The following is a 21,537-nucleotide window of genomic DNA, read 5'->3' as shown; positions in this document are numbered from 1 at the left end:
TGGTTTTCCACAACAGTCCCTACATTCCATGTCCCAAACCTCAGAAACCGATCTCCACTTCGGGCTGTACCCTGCCCATATGTAGTTGTAATTGTCATGGTTCTCTTTTTGAGGCAATGTTTTTATGGCCGGATGCCCTTCCTGACGCCAACCCTCTTAGTCGCCTCTTACGATACGCAGGGATACGGTGTACCTATTCTAACGAGGGTACACACCGGGAAGAAATCTTAAGAAATCTTAAAATGGCCCGGTCAATATTATTGGCACCTTTCGAAGTTGTTAGAAATAATTAGATTGCAAGAAGGTGATTCTCCATTACTTTGGAATTGAATTCACCTGTGGTGAGTTGCAGGTGCCTGCAGTATTTAAAAAATCACTCATTCAACCAATTTGAATAGAGAAAAGGAGTCATTCTGCTGTTTTGTGTCAATGTGTACGGTAATGAGCATGGAGAAAAGAAAGAAAACCAGGGAATTGTCTGAGGAGCTCAGACAAGATTGAAGTCAAGCATGGACAATCTCAAGGCTAAAAGTCCATCTCCAGAGACCTTGATGTTTCTGTGTCCACCATACACAATGTTATTAGGAAGTTTAAGTCCTATGGCACAATAGCCAACTTGATCGAATATTTCAGCGAAGGAATGTTCGAATGGTGGAGAAAACACCTCGATCAACTGCCAAATAGATTCAAGCTGACCTTCAGACACAAGGTACGACAGTTTCAACTCACACCATTGTTACGTGGTCCCCTCGGTGACTACCTGGTCTCGGTGACCCCCGGACCGTGAGAGGAACTTCGCCAGAAATTGTCTTATATATGCGCTTTCGCAACGCAATCCCTAGGAATTCCACCCAAGAGAAAACTGATTTTCAATGATATATTTCAAGGGTAATGATACCATACAATTTCAATGATACAATCAAGGAGATTTTCCCCGAGCAATCCACCATTAACAATTCACACTCAACAATCAATCCCCCTATATGATTAAGATGGCCATCTTACATACGTGTGTCCCCTTTGGTACTCACGACCCCCTTTGGTCTCGGTCCCTCACAATGTCTCTGGGCCCCTCCTGACCAAGATGATGGTCGGCTTCGCCGCACTCGGGCGGTTGAACGAACCCCGGTGGACGTGTTCCCACCGGGCCTGTATCGTACCGGGAACCCCGGCTGCAGCTCCCTCCTGGCCACGCGAAGCGGGTACTGTACAGTAGGCAAAAGCCACACGCCGCTTGCAACGCGTGTTAGGCCCCAACGTGCGACCCGTACGCGTCTTTGTAGACGGTGCCGCGAACGGTGCCAGACGCTGGGTCGGTGCACGGCCCCACGGCCACTTGACGTGTCCACCGGGTCGGTACACGTCCCGGTAACTCCTCTCGCCAGACGGGCTTGGGAACGCCGCTTTTCCACGCGGCTCAAGATCGATGCCACCTTTCGTCGGAGCGGGGCGAGGAAGAAGAAGAATCCTCGTCGCTTCTCTTCACCTCGTGTGTTTCTTCTTCCGTTTCCGGTCTCTTTTTCCAGAAGGGCTCCTGACCCTCCAACCACAACAACCCTTAATCGACTACACATGGATAAGCAAAGATCTGAATAGTAATTCACATAAATATGTAACACTCCCCCCCTTCAAGAAAGAAAGTTTGACCCCAGCGAAAACTTTCTTTGCCGGCCAACTTGGATAAACAAACCAGATAACTCAACCCCCCCCCCCACATTATCAGTTCCCCCCGGGCACCGTTATCACTTAATATTAAAGCAACAATATTTCACCAAACCCCCAGAGATTTTCAAAGGTAATTCACTCTGGACAAAGCACCAGCAACGACATTGTCCCTGCCCTTTACATATTCAATTTCCCGTTGGACTCCTGCCAAGCCAAACTCCATCTCATGACCCTCTGACTTCGACTGTCAGTTTCTTGTGAATGAAGGTTAAGGGGTTGATCCAAGATCCAAAGTTAAGCAACTCGATAGCACTTTTTCCGGGCGGCCAAGCCGAGTATTCACTACCTGGATGCCTTTAGGAACGTGGAGTTCACGGTTAGTCCGTGCAGGAAAGTTCTCTACATGGACGCCTTGAGGAACGTGGAGTTCACGGTTAGTCCGTGCATGAAAGTTCACTACATGGACGCCTTTAGGAACGTGGCGTTCACGGTTAATCCGTGTAGGAATCTTGGCTCGGCGGCTCCGCCGCATTCAGTGCTTCTACTTTTCCGAACTTCCCTAATGATTATGGTGGGACCGCTTGTCACTGTAGTCCCATGAATAGCGGTCTCCTTCTCGGCCACTACTTTGACAATCCTTCCTTCGGGAGCCGCCGTAACTCAGGGAGCCTCCATAATAATATTGATTGCGGCCACCACCAAAACTACCGCCCAGTTGTCCTCTCCTGTAGACCTCTCGACGCCTACGAAATGCCTTCCCTACTGTTATGGTCCGACCCTCCAAATCCTTGCCATTCCAATTCTTCTCTGCCTCTCTGGCGTCTTTTGTGCTTGCAAACGTGACAAAGCCGAACCCTCTTGACTGTTGCGTTTCCCTGTCTCTTACCAACCGCACTTCCACCAGCGGCCCATATCTGTTGAAGACAGAGGTCAGAACTTCTTCCTCTGTTTTGAAGTTCAGTCCCCCTACAAATAACTTGGTACTTTTGTCGCCATCCCGAGCTGGTGTGGTGTTATATTCCCTGCTGGGCTCTTTACCAACCCTCAGGTTACCATAAACTTGACCCCCGGCCAAATCATTCCCGATAACCACAGATACACCCTTTACAGGAAGTGTGGCTTGTAAACCGACGGTGACCGGTTCTGACACCAAATCGGACTCCAAATGGATGACATGAAGTGGAGCACTAACACCGCCCCCGATCCCCTGTAAATGAACACTATCCCCCGTTGCTGTCTCCTCGGACCATGGCAAAATGCCTTCAAGCATTAAAGATTGATGTGCTCCTGTGTCCCTCAATATCCTAACCGGTCTCCGGTTAGTCGAGGCTCCATCCAGTGACACAAACCCCTCTGAAATAAATGGTTGGTAACCCTTTTGATGGCGATTTCTCACAATGGCCATTGCATTTGGAGTCGTACTAGTCGGACTCCGCTCTGGGTCTTCCCTTTTCATGAAGTAACAACTGGACATCAAGTGTCCAGGTTTCTTGCAAAAAGCGCAAGTAGGCCCGGAGGAAAAACTCGTGGTCTGCCTCGGGCCCCCTGAAAAATAAGTTTGTCTTGGGCCCGCAGCCCTCTGATTTCGAACAGGTGGGGTATCCGCGTTGTCCCCATAATCCTCTCGAGGCCGCCGCCATGTATTGTCGTTCTCCGCACCTGCTGTTCCCCACCTCCCCTGCGGAGATCTAGGCGAGGAGTTAGGTTCGTGGACCCCTATCCGGTGGGTTAAGGCATAATCATCTGCCAGGGTGGCTGCCTCCCACAACTTCGGTACTTTCTTTTCCTGCAGGTACACTTTGATGTCCTCGTGGACACACTGCTGAAATTCCTCCACCAGGATCAAGTCACGCAATGTTTCGAAGTCTTTCCCGACTCCTTTTGACTCACACCACCGATCAAACATGTTTTCTTTCACTCTGGCAAACTCCACATGGGCCTCACTCTCCCTCTTCCTGGCATTCCTGAATTTTTGCCTGTAAGCTTCCGGAACCAACTCATAGGCTTTGAGGATGTGTTTCTTCAGTACCTCATAATCTGCACATTGGTCCATTGGTTGCGCCGAATAAATCTCTTGAGCTTTTCCCACCAGCACACTTTGCACTAGTATGGTCCAGGCCTCCTCCGGCCAGTTTAATTGTCGAGCCACTTTCTCAAAGTGTGGAAAAAATTTCGCGACTTCCTTTTCACTGAACGGTGGAACCAGCCTCACATGTCTGCCCACATCCCAGGTTCTCTGGTTAGGTGTCGACCCCGTCAGCAAGGGTGGTACCTCTCCCCGTTCTCTCATTATCTCCAGCTCCTTGAATTTAATTTCCTGCCGAAGCTCCATGTCACGTTCCTTTAATTCCCTTTCTGCTTTTCTCTCCTCTGCTTCGAGTTCCCTTGCAGCTCTCCTCTCCTCTGCTTGTTTCTCTTCTCTCCTCTCTTCTGCTTTCCTTTCTTCTTCTGCTCTTTCCTTTTCTGCTTTCCTTTCTTCTTCTGCTCTTTCCTTTTCTGCTTTCCTTTCTTCTTCTGCTAACCTTTCCTGGAGTTCTCGTTCCACTCTCCTTTCCTCTGCTTGTTTCTCTTCTCTCCTCTCTTCTGCTTTCCTTTCTTCTTCTGCTCTTTCCTTTTCTGCTTTCCTTTCTTCTTCTTTTAACCTTTCCTCGAGTTCTCGTTCCACTCTCCTTTCCTCTGCTTGTTTCTCTTCTCTCCTCTCTTCTGCTTTCCTTTCTTCTTCTGCTCTTTCCTTTTCTGCTTTCCTTTCTTCTTCTTTAATCCGTTCCTGGCTCCGTAATTGCAACTCCAGTTTCCGGAGCTCAACGTCTTCTGGTTCTTCGGGTAGCCACTCCCAGGCTAACTCGTCCCATGTTCCTAATCCCACCATAGACTGTATCACCGTGGTCTGCAACTCTGCCTTCCTCAAATTAGTTCGGACCTCCAAGTTAAAATGTTTGGCCAATTTCAAGAGGTCCGACTTTAGTAACGCTCGGAACTGTGCCTCACTCGGGGTTACCGCAAAGTTCTGTGCAACAAACGCCATGGTGACTATCGTTAACACCTGTTAACCTTCACCCAAGACTTTCCCACAATTTCTCCAAAATTTACCAATTAATACTTAATTAATTAATTTTAATTAATAAAAACTATTATTTTATTATGTTATACAATTTTAAATCCCGGACGTAGACCCAATTGCGAATCCGCAAATCGTAATTTGGACGAGCCCCCAATTCTGTTACGTGGTCCCCTCGGTGACTACCTGGTCTCGGTGACCCCCGGACCGTGAGAGGAACTTCGCCAGAAATTGTCTTATATATGCGCTTTCGCAACGCAATCCCTAGGAATTCCACCCAAGAGAAAACTGATTTTCAATGATATATTTCAAGGGTAATGATACCATACAATTTCAATGATACAATCAAGGAGATTTTCCACGAGCAATCCACCATTAACAATTCACACTCAACAATCAATCCCCCTATATGATTAAGATGGCCATCTTACATACGTGTGTCCCCTTTGGTACTCACGACCCCCTTTGGTCTCGGTCCCTCACAATGTCTCTGGGCCCCTCCTGACCAAGATGATGGTCGGCTTCGCCGCACTCGGGCGGTTGAACGAACCCCGGGCAAGATGATGGTCGGCTTCGCCGCACTCGGGCGGTTGAACGAACCCCGGGTGGACGTGTTCCCACCTGTATCGTACCGTACCGGGAACCCCGGCTGCAGCTCCCTCCTGGCCACGCGAAGCGGGTACTGTACAGTAGGCAAAAGCCACACGCCGCTTGCAACGCGTGTTAGGCCCCAACGTGCGACCCGTACGCGTCTTTGTAGACGGTGCCGCGAACGGTGCCAGACGCTGGGTCGGTGCACGGCCCCACGGCCACTTGACGTGTCCACCGGGTCGGTACACGTCTCGGTAACTCCTCTCGCCAGACGGGCTTGGGAACGCCGCTTTTCCACGCGGCTCAAGATCGATGCCACCTTTCGTCGGAGCGGGGCGAGGAAGAAGAAGAATCCTCGTCGCTTCTCTTCACCTCGTGTGTTTCTTCTTCCGTTTCCGGTCTCTTTTTCCAGAAGGGCTCCTGACCCTCCAACCACCACAACCCTTAATCGACTACACATGGATAAGCAAAGATCTGAATAGTAATTCACATAAATATGTAACACCATCTATCGCAAACTCAATGAAAGGGGGTTCTATGGTAGGAGACCCAGGAGGACCCCACTGCTGAAAGAGAGAAACATAAGAAAGCCCGACTGGAGTTTGCCAAACCACACCTGAACAAGCCAAAATCCTTCTGGGAGAATGTCTTGTGGACAGATGAGACCAAATTAGAACTTTTTGGTAAAGCACATCATCTCGATGTTTACAGAAAACAAAATGAAGCCTTCAAAGAAAAGAACACCTTCCCCACAGTCAAACATGGAGGAGGTTCAGTGATGTTTTGGGGTTGTTGTGCTGCCTTTGGCACAGGGTGCCTTGAATGTGTGCATGGCATCGTGAAATCAGGAGATTACCAAGGCATTTTGGAGCGCAATGTTCAACCCAGTGTCAGAAAGCAGGGTCTCCATCGAAGGTCATGGGTTTTGCAGCAGGACAATGACCCCAAACACACTTCAAAAAGCACCCAGGAATGGTTCAAGACAAAACGCTGGACTGTTCTGAAGTGGCCAGCATTGAGTCCAGATCTAAATCCCATTAAACACCTGTGGGGAGATCTGAAAACAGCAGTTGGGAGAAGGCACCCTTCAAATCTGGGGGAACTGGAGCAGTTTGCACAAGAGGAGTGGGCCAAGTTGCCAGTCGAGAGGTGTCGGAATCTCATTCATGGCGATAGGAAGTACTTGTCTGCAGTTATTTTGTCCAAAGTCTGTGCTACCAAATATTAAGTCTTTGGTTTCAATAATTTTGTCAATGCCATTTCTTTTTGTTTTCTGATTTAAAAGGATATATTAAGTTCTGAATCAGAAACAAAGATTCTGTGATATTAACTCTTTGAGTACGGATGACGTCCAGTGCCGCAACCCGCGAAAAAGTTTTGTGTACGGATGACGTTTCTACACGTCATCGACTATACCTATAAATAGATCGTCAGTACGTGGTTGCATTCCCGTACCAAAATGCCAAATTAATCCTGTGCCGGGGGTATTTTTATCAAAAAAAATCCCGTACTCAAAGGGTTAACAGTGAAACAAAGAATTGTGGAGATGAAATACTTTTGTCAATTTCAACTTATTTTTAGAGAAAATTGTGAGTTATTTGAAGAAAGTGCAAGGGTGCCAATATTTTTGGCCACAACTGCAGAAAGGTGTGTTTCTAAATCATGTCCAAGCAATTGAATTGGCCACAGGTGGGCTCCAATCAAGTTGTATAGTCATCACAAGGATGTCCAACGGAAATTGGATGCAGCTGAGCTCAATTTGGAGTGTGATCGGAAAGAAGTTGAATACTTATTGACCTAAGACATTTCAGCTTTAAATTTTTAGTTATTTTGTTTAAAAAATTCTCAAAAAAAATTTGCACTTTGACCTTACAGTGGTTGTTGTGGCTGTTGCCTTTTGGCTGCATTATTTTCTGGAGGCACAGCTGTTCCGCTGATGCAGTGCCTGTTACCAGTATGCTGGTACTTATTTTGCCAACGTCGGAAGGTATGCCAGGCTCAGTCAACCCTCCTGGTGTTCGTTCAACGGCGACCAGGGGCTTGAACTCAACACCCTCGGATCTTTAAGCCAGCCACCTTAACCATTAAACAAATACTAGGCTCAGACAGGATTGATTTAACCTTCAAACACATCACAGAAACCGCGGCAAAATGAAGTGTAATGTGCGAGTGAAGGTTCCACTGATGAGTGAGTGCTTTACTCGAGGTGTACAGAGCGAGTGGGTAGAAGCCACACACAGGTAGGGACGGAATGGAGAAACTTGAAATAAGTGGAAGTTGGAAAGTGAAACAGAAATGGAGGCACACCATTTACATCGGAGGCGCACACCATCCATGCCACATGTGCACACCATCCACACCAGATGTGCGCACCATCCACGCCACATGTACACACTATCCACGCCACATGTACACACCATCCACGCCACATGTACACACCATCCACGCCAGATGTACACACCATCCACGCCAGATGTACACACCATCCACGCCAGATGTACACACCATCCACGCCAGATGTGCACACCATCCACGCCAGATGTGCACACCATCCACGCCAGATGTGCACACCATCCACGCCATATGTGCACACCATCCACGCCAGATGTACACACCATCCACGCCAGATGTGCACACCGCCCACATCAGATGTGCACACCGTCCACGCCAGATGTGCACACCATCCACGCCAGATGTGCACACCATCCACGCCACATGTACACACCATCCACGCCACATGTACACACCATCCACGCCAGATGTGCACACCATCCACGCCAGATGTGCACACCATCCACGCCCACATGTGCACACCATCCACGCCAGATGTGCACACCATCCACGCCAGATGTGCACACCATCCACGCCAGATGTGCACACCATCCACGCCACATGTACACACCATCCATGCGAGATGTGCACACCATCCACACCAGATGTGCACACCATCCACGCCACATGTGCACACCATCCACGCCAGATGTGCACACCATCCACGCCAGATGTGCACACCATCCACGCCAGATGTGCACACCATCCACGCCACATGTACACACCATCCATGCGAGATGTGCACACCATCCACACCAGATGTGCACACCATCCACGCCAGATGTGCACACCATCCACACCAGATGTGCACACCATCCACGCCAGATGTGCACACCATCCACGCCAGATGTGCACACCATCCACACCAGATGTGCACACCATCCACGCCAGATGTGCACACCATCCACGCCAGATGTGCACACCATCCACGCCAGATGTGCACACCATCCACGCCAGATGTGCACACCATCCACACCATATGTGCACACCATCCACACCATATGTGCACACCATCCACACCATATGTGCGTACATTCAAGAGTAGAAAATTAGAAAAGATAACAATTGTGAATGAAAATATAGAAAGAGCTTCAGAAGATTCATTGATTTGTGCTCTGCCTGAAGTCAGGTCCTCAGCTGCTTGGCAAGGGTGACACTGGGTGGTTTGCCATTGCCTTCCCAGCAGTTATTCAGGGCAGGAATTGATCATTCGGGCAGGATGCCGGTGATAGCTCGCCTACTCTTGGTGAACGATACCGTGGAATCTTTATCATCCACCAACTAATGCTAGCAGCCGGGTCACCCGGCTTAACGTCCATCCGAGCGACGGCCAAACCTCGATGAATCACCCTGCCTGCGAAACACTGGGATGACAGATTGTCGCCTGGTCGGGATTCGAACCCGGGATAAGCAGCCAAGAGACGAGCGCGTGTGTGGTGTGTGTATCTCGAAGCACCCCACGGCCCGAGGGCCGCATGAGGCCTGCAGAGAGATCCCCTCCGGGCCGCGTCGACTGCACAGACACATGGGCTTTGGACTTCAGACCCGAGGAACTCTCGGGTTTCACTTCCTTGATGGGAATCCGGGCTTTTTAAGGTCAAAGGAGGGCGGGGAAGCTGTAAAGGAAGGAACTGATGATGTAATGGTGTTTGGTGAGGCCAGGCAGGTAATAGAATTCAGGAAGGGAAAAGTTAAACTTATTCTGTACCAGGAGTTTCAATGATAAGATGGAAGAGCTTGAGGCCAAAGTTCATACAGGTAAAGGTAAATAACTAAAGGTATTCTAAAGGGTTTAGGTTGTATTCGTTCAAGTATATATATATATATATATAACCGAAAAAGACGGTTTGTGAAGCCATGTGACTATGTGTCTATTAATTATGTACTATTGGAATGCTCCTTTCGACCCTTTAAACTGCTGAGATCCCTTAAACCTTTGAAGACTCTTTAAGACCCTTAAGACCTCTAAAATCACAAAGACCAAAAAGACCCCGACGACCAAAAATACCCTGAAGACCCAAAAGACCAAGAGGATCCAAAAGACCATTATACTTATAGGCCCCGAAGCCCCTTAAATACCCCAAAGATCGTTGAAGACCCTGAAGACCTCCTTACCCACCGACATCGCCTCAAATCAACATTTTAAACTCACAAACTCACAATATTAATTTTATGAAGAAACTGCCATAATCTCGGCTCTCTGCTCACCTTCACTCCTTCATTGCCCTTTTCTCCCGCCTCTGGAACAAACTCCCCCACTCCCTTCAATCCCACTCCTCCCTCCAGGTCTTTAAAACAGCTGTTCACCACCATCCCCCATCCAAACCCTTGATCTTTACTACCCCCGCTAATTCACCCCAAAGCCACCTCCTTCAAATTCACTGTTTTCTCCATAATTATATTCTAGGTGTTCGCTCTTGTATGAGCCTCGACCTATTATACAAAAAACCTCCTCCCCCCGCTGTGCCGATCCTATTGCCCCCTTTTCACCCGTCCCCACCTCCCCACTCCAGCAACGCCAGTTAACCCTGCTAGTGCTAATTAATCATACATTAATATAGCCTACCACAGCCGAGGTGTATGGGGTCACCTGTTCCTCCAGCACCACCCGCCCCTCCCTTTACCACTTCCCCCTCCCGTCACCACTCACTCGGTGCTTGACCCGGAAGTCCTTGAGATGTCACCAGTTCAGTCAGAGCAGAGATGTGTGCCGCGGTGATGACCATGGTGGATACGGCTCCCCTTCGCTCATCCCGAGGTGAGATCTGCGCTCCTCGGTAAACAACCGTCACGGGTTGTGGTTGTGTAACTAAAGTGAACCGGCATCGGCACTGAAGGGGTTTCGATCTCGCATAGAAAATGAACCAAGTTTTAGCACAGAATGTAATTCTCATTTTAACTATGCGGTCTCACAGGACGGTGCGTACCGCGTACTTCCATGTAGCTTGTGTCGCTTGGGTTCGGTTCCTGCCCCGACTGTAAACCGCCGAGTGAGTAAATCACCAGCATGGTGTGTCCCTCGTCTGCCAGCATGATGTGTGTCCTCTCTGCCCGCATGATGTGTGTCCTCCCTGCCATCATGATTTGTGTCCTCCCTGCCATCATGATGTGTGTCCTCTCTGCCGGCATGATGTGTGTCCTCCCTGCCATCATGATTTGTGTCCTCCCTGCCAGCATGATGTGTGTCCTCTCTGCCGGCATGATGTGTGTCCTCCCTGCCATCATGATTTGTGTCCTCCCTGCCAGCATGATGTGTGTCCTCTCTGCCGGCATGATGTGTGTCCTCTCTGCCCGCATGATGTGTGTCCTCCCTGCCATCATGATTTGTGTCCTCCCTGCCATCATGATGTGTGTCCTCTCTGCCGGCATGATGTGTGTCCTCCCTGCCATCATGATGTGTGTCCTCTCTGCCGGCATGATGTGTGTCCTCCCTGCCCGCATGGTGTGTGTCCTCTCTGCCGGCATGATTTGTGTCCTCCCTGCCATCATGATGTGTGTCCTCTCTGCCGGCATGATGTGTGTCCTCCCTGCCCGCATGGTGTGTGTCCTCTCTGCCAGCATGGTGTGTGTCCTCCCTGCCATCATGATTTGTGACCTCCCTGCCAGCATGATGTGTGTCCTCTCTGCCCGCATGGTGTGTGTCCTCCCTGCCATCATGATTTGTGTCCTCCCTGCCATCATGATGTGTGTCCTCTCTGCCGGCATGATGTGTGTCCTCCCTGCCCGCATGGTGTGTGTCCTCTCTGCCAGCATGGTGTGTGTCCTCCCTGCCATCATGATTTGTGACCTCCCTGCCATCATGATGTGTGTCCTCTCTGCCGGCATGGTGTGCTCCCCATCTGCTAGCGTGGTGTGCTCCCCATCTGCTGGCATGGTGTGTGTCCTCTCTGCCAGCATGGTGTGTGTCCTCTCTGCCAGCATGGTGTGTGTCCTCCCTGCCATCATGATTTGTGTCCTCCCTGCCATCATGATGTGTGTCCTCTCTGCCGGCATGATGTGTGTCCTCCCTGCCCGCATGGTGTGTGTCCTCTCTGCCAGCATGGTGTGTGTCCTCCCTGCCATCATGATTTGTGACCTCCCTGCCATCATGATGTGTGTCCTCTCTGCCGGCATGGTGTGCTCCCCATCTGCTAGCGTGGTGTGCTCCCCATCTGCTGGCATGGTGTGTGTCCTCTCTGCCAGCATGGTGTGTGTCCTCTCTGCCAGCATGGTGTGTGTCCTCTCTGCCAGCATGGTGTGTGTCCTCCCTGCCATCATGATTTGTGTCCTCTCTGCCGGCATGGTGTGCTCCCCATCTGCCAGCATGGTGTGTGTCCTCCCTGCCATCATGATTTGTGTCCTCCCTGCCATCATGATGTGTGTCCTCTCTGCCGGCATGATGTGTGTCCTCCCTGCCCGCATGGTGTGTGTCCTCTCTGCCAGCATGGTGTGTGTCCTCCCTGCCATCATGATTTGTGACCTCCCTGCCATCATGATGTGTGTCCTCTCTGCCGGCATGGTGTGCTCCCCATCTGCTAGCGTGGTGTGCTCCCCATCTGCTGGCATGGTGTGTGTCCTCTCTGCCAGCATGGTGTGTGTCTTCTCTGCCAGCATGGTGTGTGTCCTCCCTGCCATCATGATTTGTGACCTCCCTGCCATCATGATGTGTGTCCTCTCTGCCGGCATGGTGTGCTCCCCATCTGCTAGCGTGGTGTGCTCCCCATCTGCTGGCATGGTGTGTGTCCTCCCTGCCAGCATGGTGTGTGTCCTCTCTGCCAGCATGGTGTGTGTCCTCCCTGCCATCATGATTTGTGACCTCCCTGCCATCATGATGTGTGTCCTCTCTGCCAGCATGGTGTGTGTCCTCTCTGCCAGCATGGTGTGTGTCCTCTCTGCCAGCATGGTGTGTGTCCTCCCTGCCGGCATGGTGTGCTCCCCATCTGCTAGCATGGTGTGTGTCCTCTCTGCCAGCATGAGTTGGTGGATGTTGAAGATCATGGTATCTTTACCGAAGAGTGGGCAAGTTATCACCGGCATTCTGAACAAGTTGCGAATTGATGCCCTGACAGTTGTTGGAAAGGTAAAGATAAAGATAAAGGTAAAGGTAAAGGTAAAGATAAAGGTAAAGGTAAAGGTAAAGCAGTCAGTGGAAACCTTTTCATGAGACCAAATCATTACCATGTAAACCGCTATTTGGCAGATCACCGAAGTGAGATCAAGGCCCGAGGCAGTTCGAGTGAGAGCCATTTACTATCCTTGAGATGAGCATATGACGTTTTAAGGACAGTCATCTGATTTCCCAAATTCATTCAAGGAGGAGGAACCATATTATTGTGGTTACGAAACTATTCAGTTCCTCCCCCCAATTTCCCAGAAATCGCGATGTACTGGGTTTTCCTCCTCGACCAGTTCTCATGCTTGATATTACTCGTAATACCCGGTCCTGGGAGTGGGGGGGGGGGGGGGGGGGGGGGATGGAAAGCTTGGACGGGGGAAATGGAGGAACTGAATAATGAGATGTGATGCCAATACCCCCTTCCTCAGGAGGCAGGGATTGGAGGTTAAACCACTTGATCTATTCCACAGGTGCAGGTGAAATTCACAAGTCGTCTCCCCATTCTCACCGGGGAAGGGGAGGGGTTATTTTGTCCCCATGACCTGACCCTGCATACCCTGAGCATGTTTGCAAAATCTGGGGTCATTAGTCCAAACGTTTCCGATTCTGCAGTTTATATCAGACGTTCAGAGAATTGCCTTATTTTATTTGATAGCAAATTCCACCCTTCGCTTTGCTGAATATGGAGAAGGAGGGATCTTCTTCTTCTTCTCTTCAAGCTTTATTGCATTTTCAGAGCTGTGACGTTTATATGTGCAATGTGCCCAGATATAACAGCAGCTTCCGAGTTTGAATAAGAAGAAGAATGATCAGAAGCAGAGTTTCTTCGTAATCTAATGTTATCCGAGTTTGAAAAAAAAGTTTCTCGTTGAGTCTGAAGAAGACCTCGGTGGTGTTTGTTGCCAGAAATGCAGGGATCAGGCCAATTAAGGTCGTGTCATCTGCAGATTTTACCAGGAAGTTGTTTTCTCGACGAGCAACACAATTATAAGTAAAAAGTGAATGCAGCAGAGGACTTAAAACACAGCCTTGAGGAGCCCCCTGTGTTCAAAAGAAGTGACGAGGACGTACGGCTGCCAATCTTCACCACCTGTGGCCTGTCACTTAGAGTCTAAAATCCAGTTGCAAATATAACAAGAAAAAGAACAATGAGAGATTGCAAACCCTCGCCAGGATGTATTTTCAGTGGTTTTTAAGGCTTTTGTGTAAAAACAAATATGGCGGCCGAACCACGTGACCGATGACGTCATCATTATTTGTTTTGTTACGGATTCGGCCCTAATTATGGTTGTTATTGTTATCATTGTTGGTTCTAGATATTATGCTTATTGTGGCTTAAGGGAAAGGGTTATTGTGGTTAAAAGGTTTAAAAGCGCTCCTGGTAAAATGTGGCCGGAAATCGGATGGTGACCCGGAAGACAAAGTGAGCGAGGGGTAAGAGTGCGGGAGGCAGAGGTGAAACGAGGCGTTTTGTAACAGCTCCGGACCCAGCATGGTCGAGCGTCCATGGAGAGTGAACTTTGAGGCCTGGAAAAGAATCTCGTGCGATCGTTGATATCGCTGGGGTCGTGGAAAAGCCTGCGAAGCCAGGTACAGGTGGGAGATTCCGGAGAATCTTCGCCGAGAGGCTGCGGCCCGAGGAAGAACCTACCGCCATTTCGGGGACCTCGCGCGTCGTTCGCGGACCCTTGGTTAGCCGCGTCCGTTGGTCCCGCCCTCCTGTGGTTTGCCGAGGATGTGTGTGCGAGACAGCGGCCTTTGAAGAATACGGTGCGGTTCGCGACTGCACGGTGTATGTGCACGTTTGGATAGCGTCTTTGGGATTCCTCTTTCCACCGCCAATTGGGGTTGGCTGGGACCACGTGACGGTCCCCGCCTGACCTACATCTCCTTACCCACCTAATCGCCAGCGCCTCTTCGCCGGGAGCACCGTTGTGTTCTAGAGACATTGAGAAGGGCTCTGCTTCAGTCCCTGGGGGTGCCGTGAGTGAGCTCGGGTACCATCTTAAGATTGGCTTGCAGGGTGGATTGCCCCATTGTTGTATGGTGCTTTTTGTGTGCTTTTAATATAGTTTGTTCATAACCCTTGGTGTGGTTTCATTATTGATTAATTTCAACCATGGATAACATATCTTTCTGCCGGGGACCCTCTCGGGGTTCAGAGGTTTACCGAGACCAGGGGATAGGGGAGGACCCCGTAACAGAAATTGGGGGCTCGTCCAATTGACTCGTGGGCTCAAAATTGGGTCTGCGTCAGGGATATAAAATTCCCTAGATTTAGTCCGGGCAAGAATTCCCTAACATTCCAAAATTTGGAACTTGTTCCAACATTCCTAAATTTTTCCCCCCAAAAAAACAAACAATTTTTGTTTTTTTTTACATTTCTTGTGTGAAGGTTAACAGGTGCTAACAATAGTCACCATGGAGTTTGACGCAGAGAAGTCTGCAGTGACCCCTAGTGAAGCACAGTTCAGAGCGTTAGTAAAATTGGACCTCTGGAAATTGGCCAAACATTTTAGCTTGGAGGTCCGAACTAATATGAAGAAGGCAGAGATGCAGACAGTGGTGATACAATCTATGGTGGGATTAGGAACATGGGAAGAGGTAGCCTGGGATTGGTTACCAGAAGAACAAGAAAATGTGGAGCTCCGGAAACTGGAGATGCAATATTACAGAGCCGGGAAAGAGCAGAGGAAAGGAAAGGAGAAAAGGAAAGAGCAGAACAGGAAAGAGAACTCCAGGAAAGGGAAAAAGCAGAGGAAAGGAAAGCAGAAAAGGAAAGAGCAGAACAGGAAAGAGAACTCCAGGAAAGGTTAGAGGAAAAAAAAAACAGAGGAGAGAAAAGCCGAAAGGGAGTTAAAGGATCGTGAAATGGCCCTTCAGCAGGAAATTAGACTCAAGGAGCTGGATGTAATGAAAGAACCGGGAGAGCTACCATCCATGCCGACTGGTTCGACACCTAGTCAGAACACCTGGGATGTTGGCAGACATGTGAGGCTGGTTCCACCCTTCAATGAAAAGGAGGTAGCCAAGTTTTTTCCACACTTTGAGAAAGTGGCTCGACTGTTAAACTGGCCTGAGGAGTACTGGTCCATACTAGTGCAAAGTGTTCTGGTGGGTAAAGCTCAAGATATTTATTCGGCTTTACCGATTGACCAATGTGCAGATTATGAGGTATTGAAGAAACACATTCTCAAAGCCAATGAATTGGTCTGTGCCTTCAGCCATGTTTTCAGTCACCGGTAGATCAATTAAGACCTGCAATAAAAAAGAGAGTTTACCGGCAAACGGAAGCTTACCGGCAAAAATTCCGGAATGCCAGGAGGAGGGAGAGTGAGACCCATGTGGAGTTTGCCAGATTGAAAGAAACCATGTTTGATAGGTGGTGTGATTCAAAAGGAGTTGTGACTCCTTTTGATACACCCTCAGTCCCACATGCTTCAAACTATTGCGACAATTGACCCTGGTGGAGGAATTCCAACAGTGTGTCCACGAGGACATTAAAGTACATCTAGAGGAAAGGAAAGTACCAAAGTTGTATGAGGCAGCAACCATGGCAGATGACTATGCCTTAACACACAGGATGGGGTTCCACACACCGAACTTCTCGCCCAGACCTAGCCAGAGGAGCTATGGTACATCAGGGGCAGAGAACGAAAATTCATGGGGGCGGCCTCGAGATGAAAATGAGGACCACTCTGATACCACGACTTCTAGAAATCAGAAGACTGCGGTTCCAAGACAGACCTATCGTCCGGGGAACTCGAGGCAGACCGCCGCCCCCATGCCTTGGCAGACCACGAGGTTCTCCTCCGGGCTTGGTCTGTACTTGCACTTTTTGCCTTAAACCTGGACACTTGATGTCCAACTGTTATGCTCGGGGAAAGGAAAATCAGGAGCGGAGTTCGACTAGTACAACTCCAAATGCAATGGCCAATGTGAGAAATCGCCCTCAAAAGAGTTACCAACCATTTATTCCAGAGGGGTTTGTGTCACTGGATGGAGACTCGACTGACCAGAAACCGGTGAGGGTATTGAGGGACACAGGAGCACATCAATCTTTGATGCTTGAAGGCATTTTGCCCTTGTCAGAGGAGACGGCAACTGGTGATAGTTTTCGTTTCCAGGGGATTGGCAGCTGTGTTAGAGCTCCACTTCATGCCATCCATTTGGAGTCAGATTTGGGGTCAGGACCAGTCACCGCAGGTTTACAAGCCACTCTTCCTGTAGAGGGGGTATCTGTGGTTATCGGGAATGATTTGGCCGGTGGTCAAGTTTGTGGTAACCCGATGGTTGTTAAAAAGCCCATTAGGAAAAATAACACCACACTAGTTAGGGATGGCGACAAATTTAGCAAGTTATTTGTCGGGGGACTGAACTTCAAAACAAAGGAAGATGTTCTGGAGTCTGCCTTCAGCAAATATGGACCAATCTTGGAAGTGCTGCTGATAAAAGACAAGGAGACACAAAAGTCAAGAGGGTTTGGCTTTGTCACGTTTGAAAACTCAAAGGACGCCAGAGTGGCAGAAAAGGATCTGAATAGCAAGGAGTTGGAAGGTCGGACCATCACAGTAGGGAAGGCATTTCCTAGGGGTCGAGGGGGCTACATAGGAGGACCATGGAGTAGTAGTGGTGGTGGCCGCAAGCGATATTATTATGGAGGCTTCCAGAGTTATGGCAGCTCCCGAAGGAAGGATTATCAGAGCAGTGGCCGAGAAGGAGACCGCCATTCAGGTGACTACTGTGACAAGTGGTCCAACCGTGATTGTTAGGAAAGTTAGAAAGAGTTGAGGCACTTTATGCTTCGGAGCAGCCGAGCCAAGATTCCTACACGGATTAACCGTGAATGCCACGTTCCTAAAGGCGTCCATGTAGTGAACTTTCCTATATGGATTAACCATGAACTCCACGTTCCTAAAGGCGTCCATGTAGTGAGCTTTCCTACACGGACTAACCGTGAACTCCACGTTCCTAAAGGCGTCCATGTAGTGAATATGTCCAGGCCTCACCCCGACCACCCGGGGAGCCTGGCCCTCAGCTCGGCCTCCCAGAAAAAGTGTTATCGATTTGCTTGACTTGGGATTTTTGATCAACCCCTTAACCTTCATTCAAAAGAAACAAAAAGTAAAAATCAGAGGTTGGTGAGATGAGTCTGGCTTTGCAGGGGTAACTTGGAAATTGAACATGTAAAGGGCAGGCACAATGTCGTTGCTGATGCTTTGTCCAGAGTGAATTAATTTTGGGAATTCTGTGTGGTGGTGTGAAAGTTTTGTTGCTTTATTTTTGGGGAAACATTGATTACTTGTATTGGTTTCAAGAATTTGCCTACAAAGAAAGTTTTCGCTGTGTTCAAACTTTCTTTCTTGAGGGGGGGAAGTGTTACGGATTCGGCCCTAATTATGGTTGTTATTGTTATCATTGTTGGTTCTAGATATTATGCTTATTGTGGCTTAAGGGAAAGGGTTATTGTGGTTAAAAGGTTTAAAAGCGCTCCTGGTAAAATGTGGCCGGAAATCGGATGGTGACTCGGAAGACAAAGGGAGCGAGGGGGAAGAGCGTGGGAGGCAGAGGTGAAACGAAATTGGTCGAACAGACCAATTGGCAGAGGTGAAATTTCTGTTACGGGGTCCTCCCCTATCCCCTAGTGTCGGTAAACCTCCGAACCCCGAGAGGGTCCCCGGCAGAAAGATATGTTATCCTTGGTTGAAATTAATCAATAATGAAACCACACCAAGGGTTATGAACAAACAATCTATCTATAATTCCAGTAATCTCTGTGTGTATGTTTGTATGTTTGTATGTTTGTATGTTTGTATGTTTGTATGTTTGTATGTTTGTATGCTTGTATGTCTGTGACCGCTGTTTCTCGACAACCACGGGTCCGATATACTTTAAACTTGCCAGGTATATTGCTGGGGACCCGAGGATGTGCCTTTTCAAGGTTTCATATTAATCGGAGAAGTAGTTACCGAGCTATGTCCAAAAAACGATTCAACCAATCAGAGAGCAGCGAGCTATCACGTGTGCCGAACGTGGCGAACAGACTCTGCCTCGGACGGCACATTTGAGAGCGTATTCATTTATTTCACGTTGGCAAACTGTGTTGCCGCTATGTTGGCGTTAAACTATGTTTTAAAACGAATTAAAACTAATTTGCGATTCATCGTAACTGCGATATGCGACCTTCCGGACAGTCAAATGAGGACGTCACTTCCGGACTTACGTAGCGGCTAGCGGGCGCCATTTGGAGGAGCTGGGAGGACTCAGTCGTGATAGAGTGAGCCTGAGTGAGTATATCAAGACAAGAACAAGATCTAGAAGGAGGTATGTACGGTGCGATTCATATAATATATTGTTTAGTTATCGTCGATGAGGAATTTGGGGGCCCGATTAACTGCAGCGCCATCCGAGCTGCGGCGTCGGGACGATACATTCATTGTACGGTCACATCACGCACTTACGGGCACGCCCATGGGCCCATGGGCACGCCCATGCATGCATGGGCGAAGACATTTTTTTTTTTTTTTTGGCAAGGAACGGGCACCCACGGGCACGGGCACGTCCTATATATATAGTACGGGCATGCCCTAGTATATTAAAAGCACACAAAAAGCACCATACAACAATGGGGCAATCCACCCTGCAATCCAATCTTAAGATGGTACCCGAGCTCAGACTCACGGCACCCCCAGGGACTGAAGCAGAGCCCTTCTCAATGTCTCTAGAACACAACGGTGCTCCCGGCGAAGAGACGCTGGCGATGAGGCGGGTAAGGAGATGTAGGTCAGGCGGGGACCGTCACGTGGTCCCAGCCAACCCCAATTGGCGGTGGAAAGAGGAATCCCAAAGACGCTATCCAAACGTGCACATACACCGTGCAGTCGCGAACCGCACCGTATTCTTCAAAGGCCACTGTCGCGCACACACATCCTCGGCAAACCACTGAAGGGCGGGACCAACGGACGCGGCTAACCAAGGGTCCGCGAACGACGCGCGAGGTGAAATGTAGTGAACTATGAAATGTCGTGAAAAATGTCGTGAAATAGTGACAATGAAATGTAGTGAAATGTAGTGAACAATGAAATGTAGTGAAATGTAGTGAACTATGAAATGTAGTGAAATGTAGTGAACTATGAAATGTAGTGAAATGTAGTGAACTATGAAATGTAGTGAAAAATGTCATGAAATAGTGTCAATGAAATGTAGTGAAATGTAGTGAACTATGAAATGTAGTGAAATGTAGTGAACTATGAAATGTAGTGAAAAATGTCGTGAAATAGTCACAATGAAATGTAGTGAAATGTAGTGAACTATGAAATGTAGTGAAATGTAGTGAACTATGAAATGTAGTGAAATGTAGTGAACTATGAAATGTAGTGAAATGTAGTGAACTATGAAATGTAGTGAAATGTAGTGAACTATGAAATGTGGTGCAATGTAGTGAACTATGAAATGTAGTGAAATGTAGTGAACTATGAAATGTAGCGAAATGTAGTGAACTATGAAATGTGGTGCAATGTAGTGACATTTCACAATGTAGTGTGAATGAATGAATTTTTTCACAATTTATTTTCACAATGTAGTGAAAAATAGTGAAAATATAGTGAAATATAGTGGCCGAAGTACATCCTGAAGACACAAAAAAGTGGATGCACAGTTTTAGTGACAGATTAAAATGTCAGTGAACCTGCAGAGTGCAGATAATTCACCTGCACAGTATCAAAGGGCACGAGGTGGAATTCCATCAGGGTTAGTGGCTTTACGAGCCTGCACCTGAGATTTGGACGAAACCTGGTGGACAGATTGCGTGTCTGACAAGGACGATTCGATTCGATTTTGGTGAAGATCTGAATATGGATTCGGATACGAGAATTATTTAATTTTTGAAGTGATTCTTCACCATTGGGAGATAGGGCCAAAAACGAGACAAAGCAGGATATCTAAAAAAAGTTGTTTAGACCCGAGCTATATTCATCATTGCAATTTACATGTGATTAGTTTGAGTAAAAAAAAAAAAACCACCTTTAGAGGCCATTTTTCCCCGCAAGCGGGGGTTGGCCTTTTTCAGGAACTGTGGTTGTTGTTGTTTTTCGGTCCCCTTTTTGAAGCAATGTTTTACGGCCGGATGCCCTTCCTGACGCCAACCCTTTTTGCCGCCTTTAACGACAAGCAGGGAATTACCAGTGAGCTGGTACTCAATTAGCCGACCTCGGAAGGATGACAGGCTGAGTCAACCCCCCTGGCGTTAACTCAGCGATCGACCGGGATTCGAACCCAGGATCCTAGGATCCTAAGCCGGCACCCTAGCCGCTAGCCCAACACCAGGGATAACTTGTGCCCAACTTGTGTTGGGTTGCTTGTGTTGGGATAACTTGTGCCCAACACAAGGCACAAGTTTGAGTGAAGCTTTCTAATCCGCTGCGCTATTTCGTGAGTCATCTGTGATGTATTCACATCATCTCAAAGCTATGTGTTGCTTCCTCCTTCTCATTATCTCACGTGCTTACTGAGTTTTTCTCAACTTCTTATTTATTATTGTATTGTAGCAACCCATGGGTCCCCCAAGCGAGACCAGCAACAGAATCTCCTTGCTCCAGCCGGTGACGTAACCGGCGGGCAAACCACGGCGCCGGGGTGGCCGGTCACGTGACCACCAAAGCGTGCCGCGCGTGCGGTTATAATCCTTTGCACCTGTCGGTCACGTGACCACCGAAACACGCCTCGCCTGAGAGGCGTGGCTTTCGGTTTCAGTTGTGCTTTCTGGTTTTGATATACAGACTTGGCATTTAATATGGAA

The 21,537-nt window shown here is 48.6% G+C and overlaps 1 protein-coding gene across 4 annotated transcripts in view; it reads left to right on the top strand.

The window, feature by feature from the left end:
- The first annotated feature begins 9,321 nt into the window (after positions 1–9,321).
- Positions 9,322–21,537, top strand: part of LOC137423271 (XK-related protein 8) — a 54,408-nt gene continuing 42,192 nt past the window's right edge. The window contains exons 1-3 of one of the 4 annotated variants that reach the window (XM_078774408.1): positions 10,336–10,403; positions 10,561–10,635; positions 12,596–12,704. Coding sequence is in view for 2 of the 4 variants with exons in the window: in XM_068110225.2 (XP_067966326.2) it covers positions 10,349–10,403 (55 nt within the window). In the remaining 2 variants the exon portion in view is untranslated. Of the gene's footprint in view, positions 9,404–10,271; positions 10,404–10,560; positions 10,636–12,595; positions 12,705–21,537 lie in introns of those variants that run through there. The other 3 variants (XM_078774409.1, XM_068110226.2, XM_068110225.2) reach the window with 3 other exon arrangements.

The sequence above is a fragment of the Myxine glutinosa genome, chromosome 3 (assembly GCF_964187855.1).
Source record: "Myxine glutinosa chromosome 3, kmMyxGlut1.1, whole genome shotgun sequence".
NCBI classification, from domain to species: Eukaryota; Metazoa; Chordata; class Myxini; order Myxiniformes; family Myxinidae; genus Myxine; species Myxine glutinosa.
The sequence above is the reverse complement of the archived record's forward strand: the minus strand, read 5'-3'. Positions and strand labels throughout refer to the sequence as shown.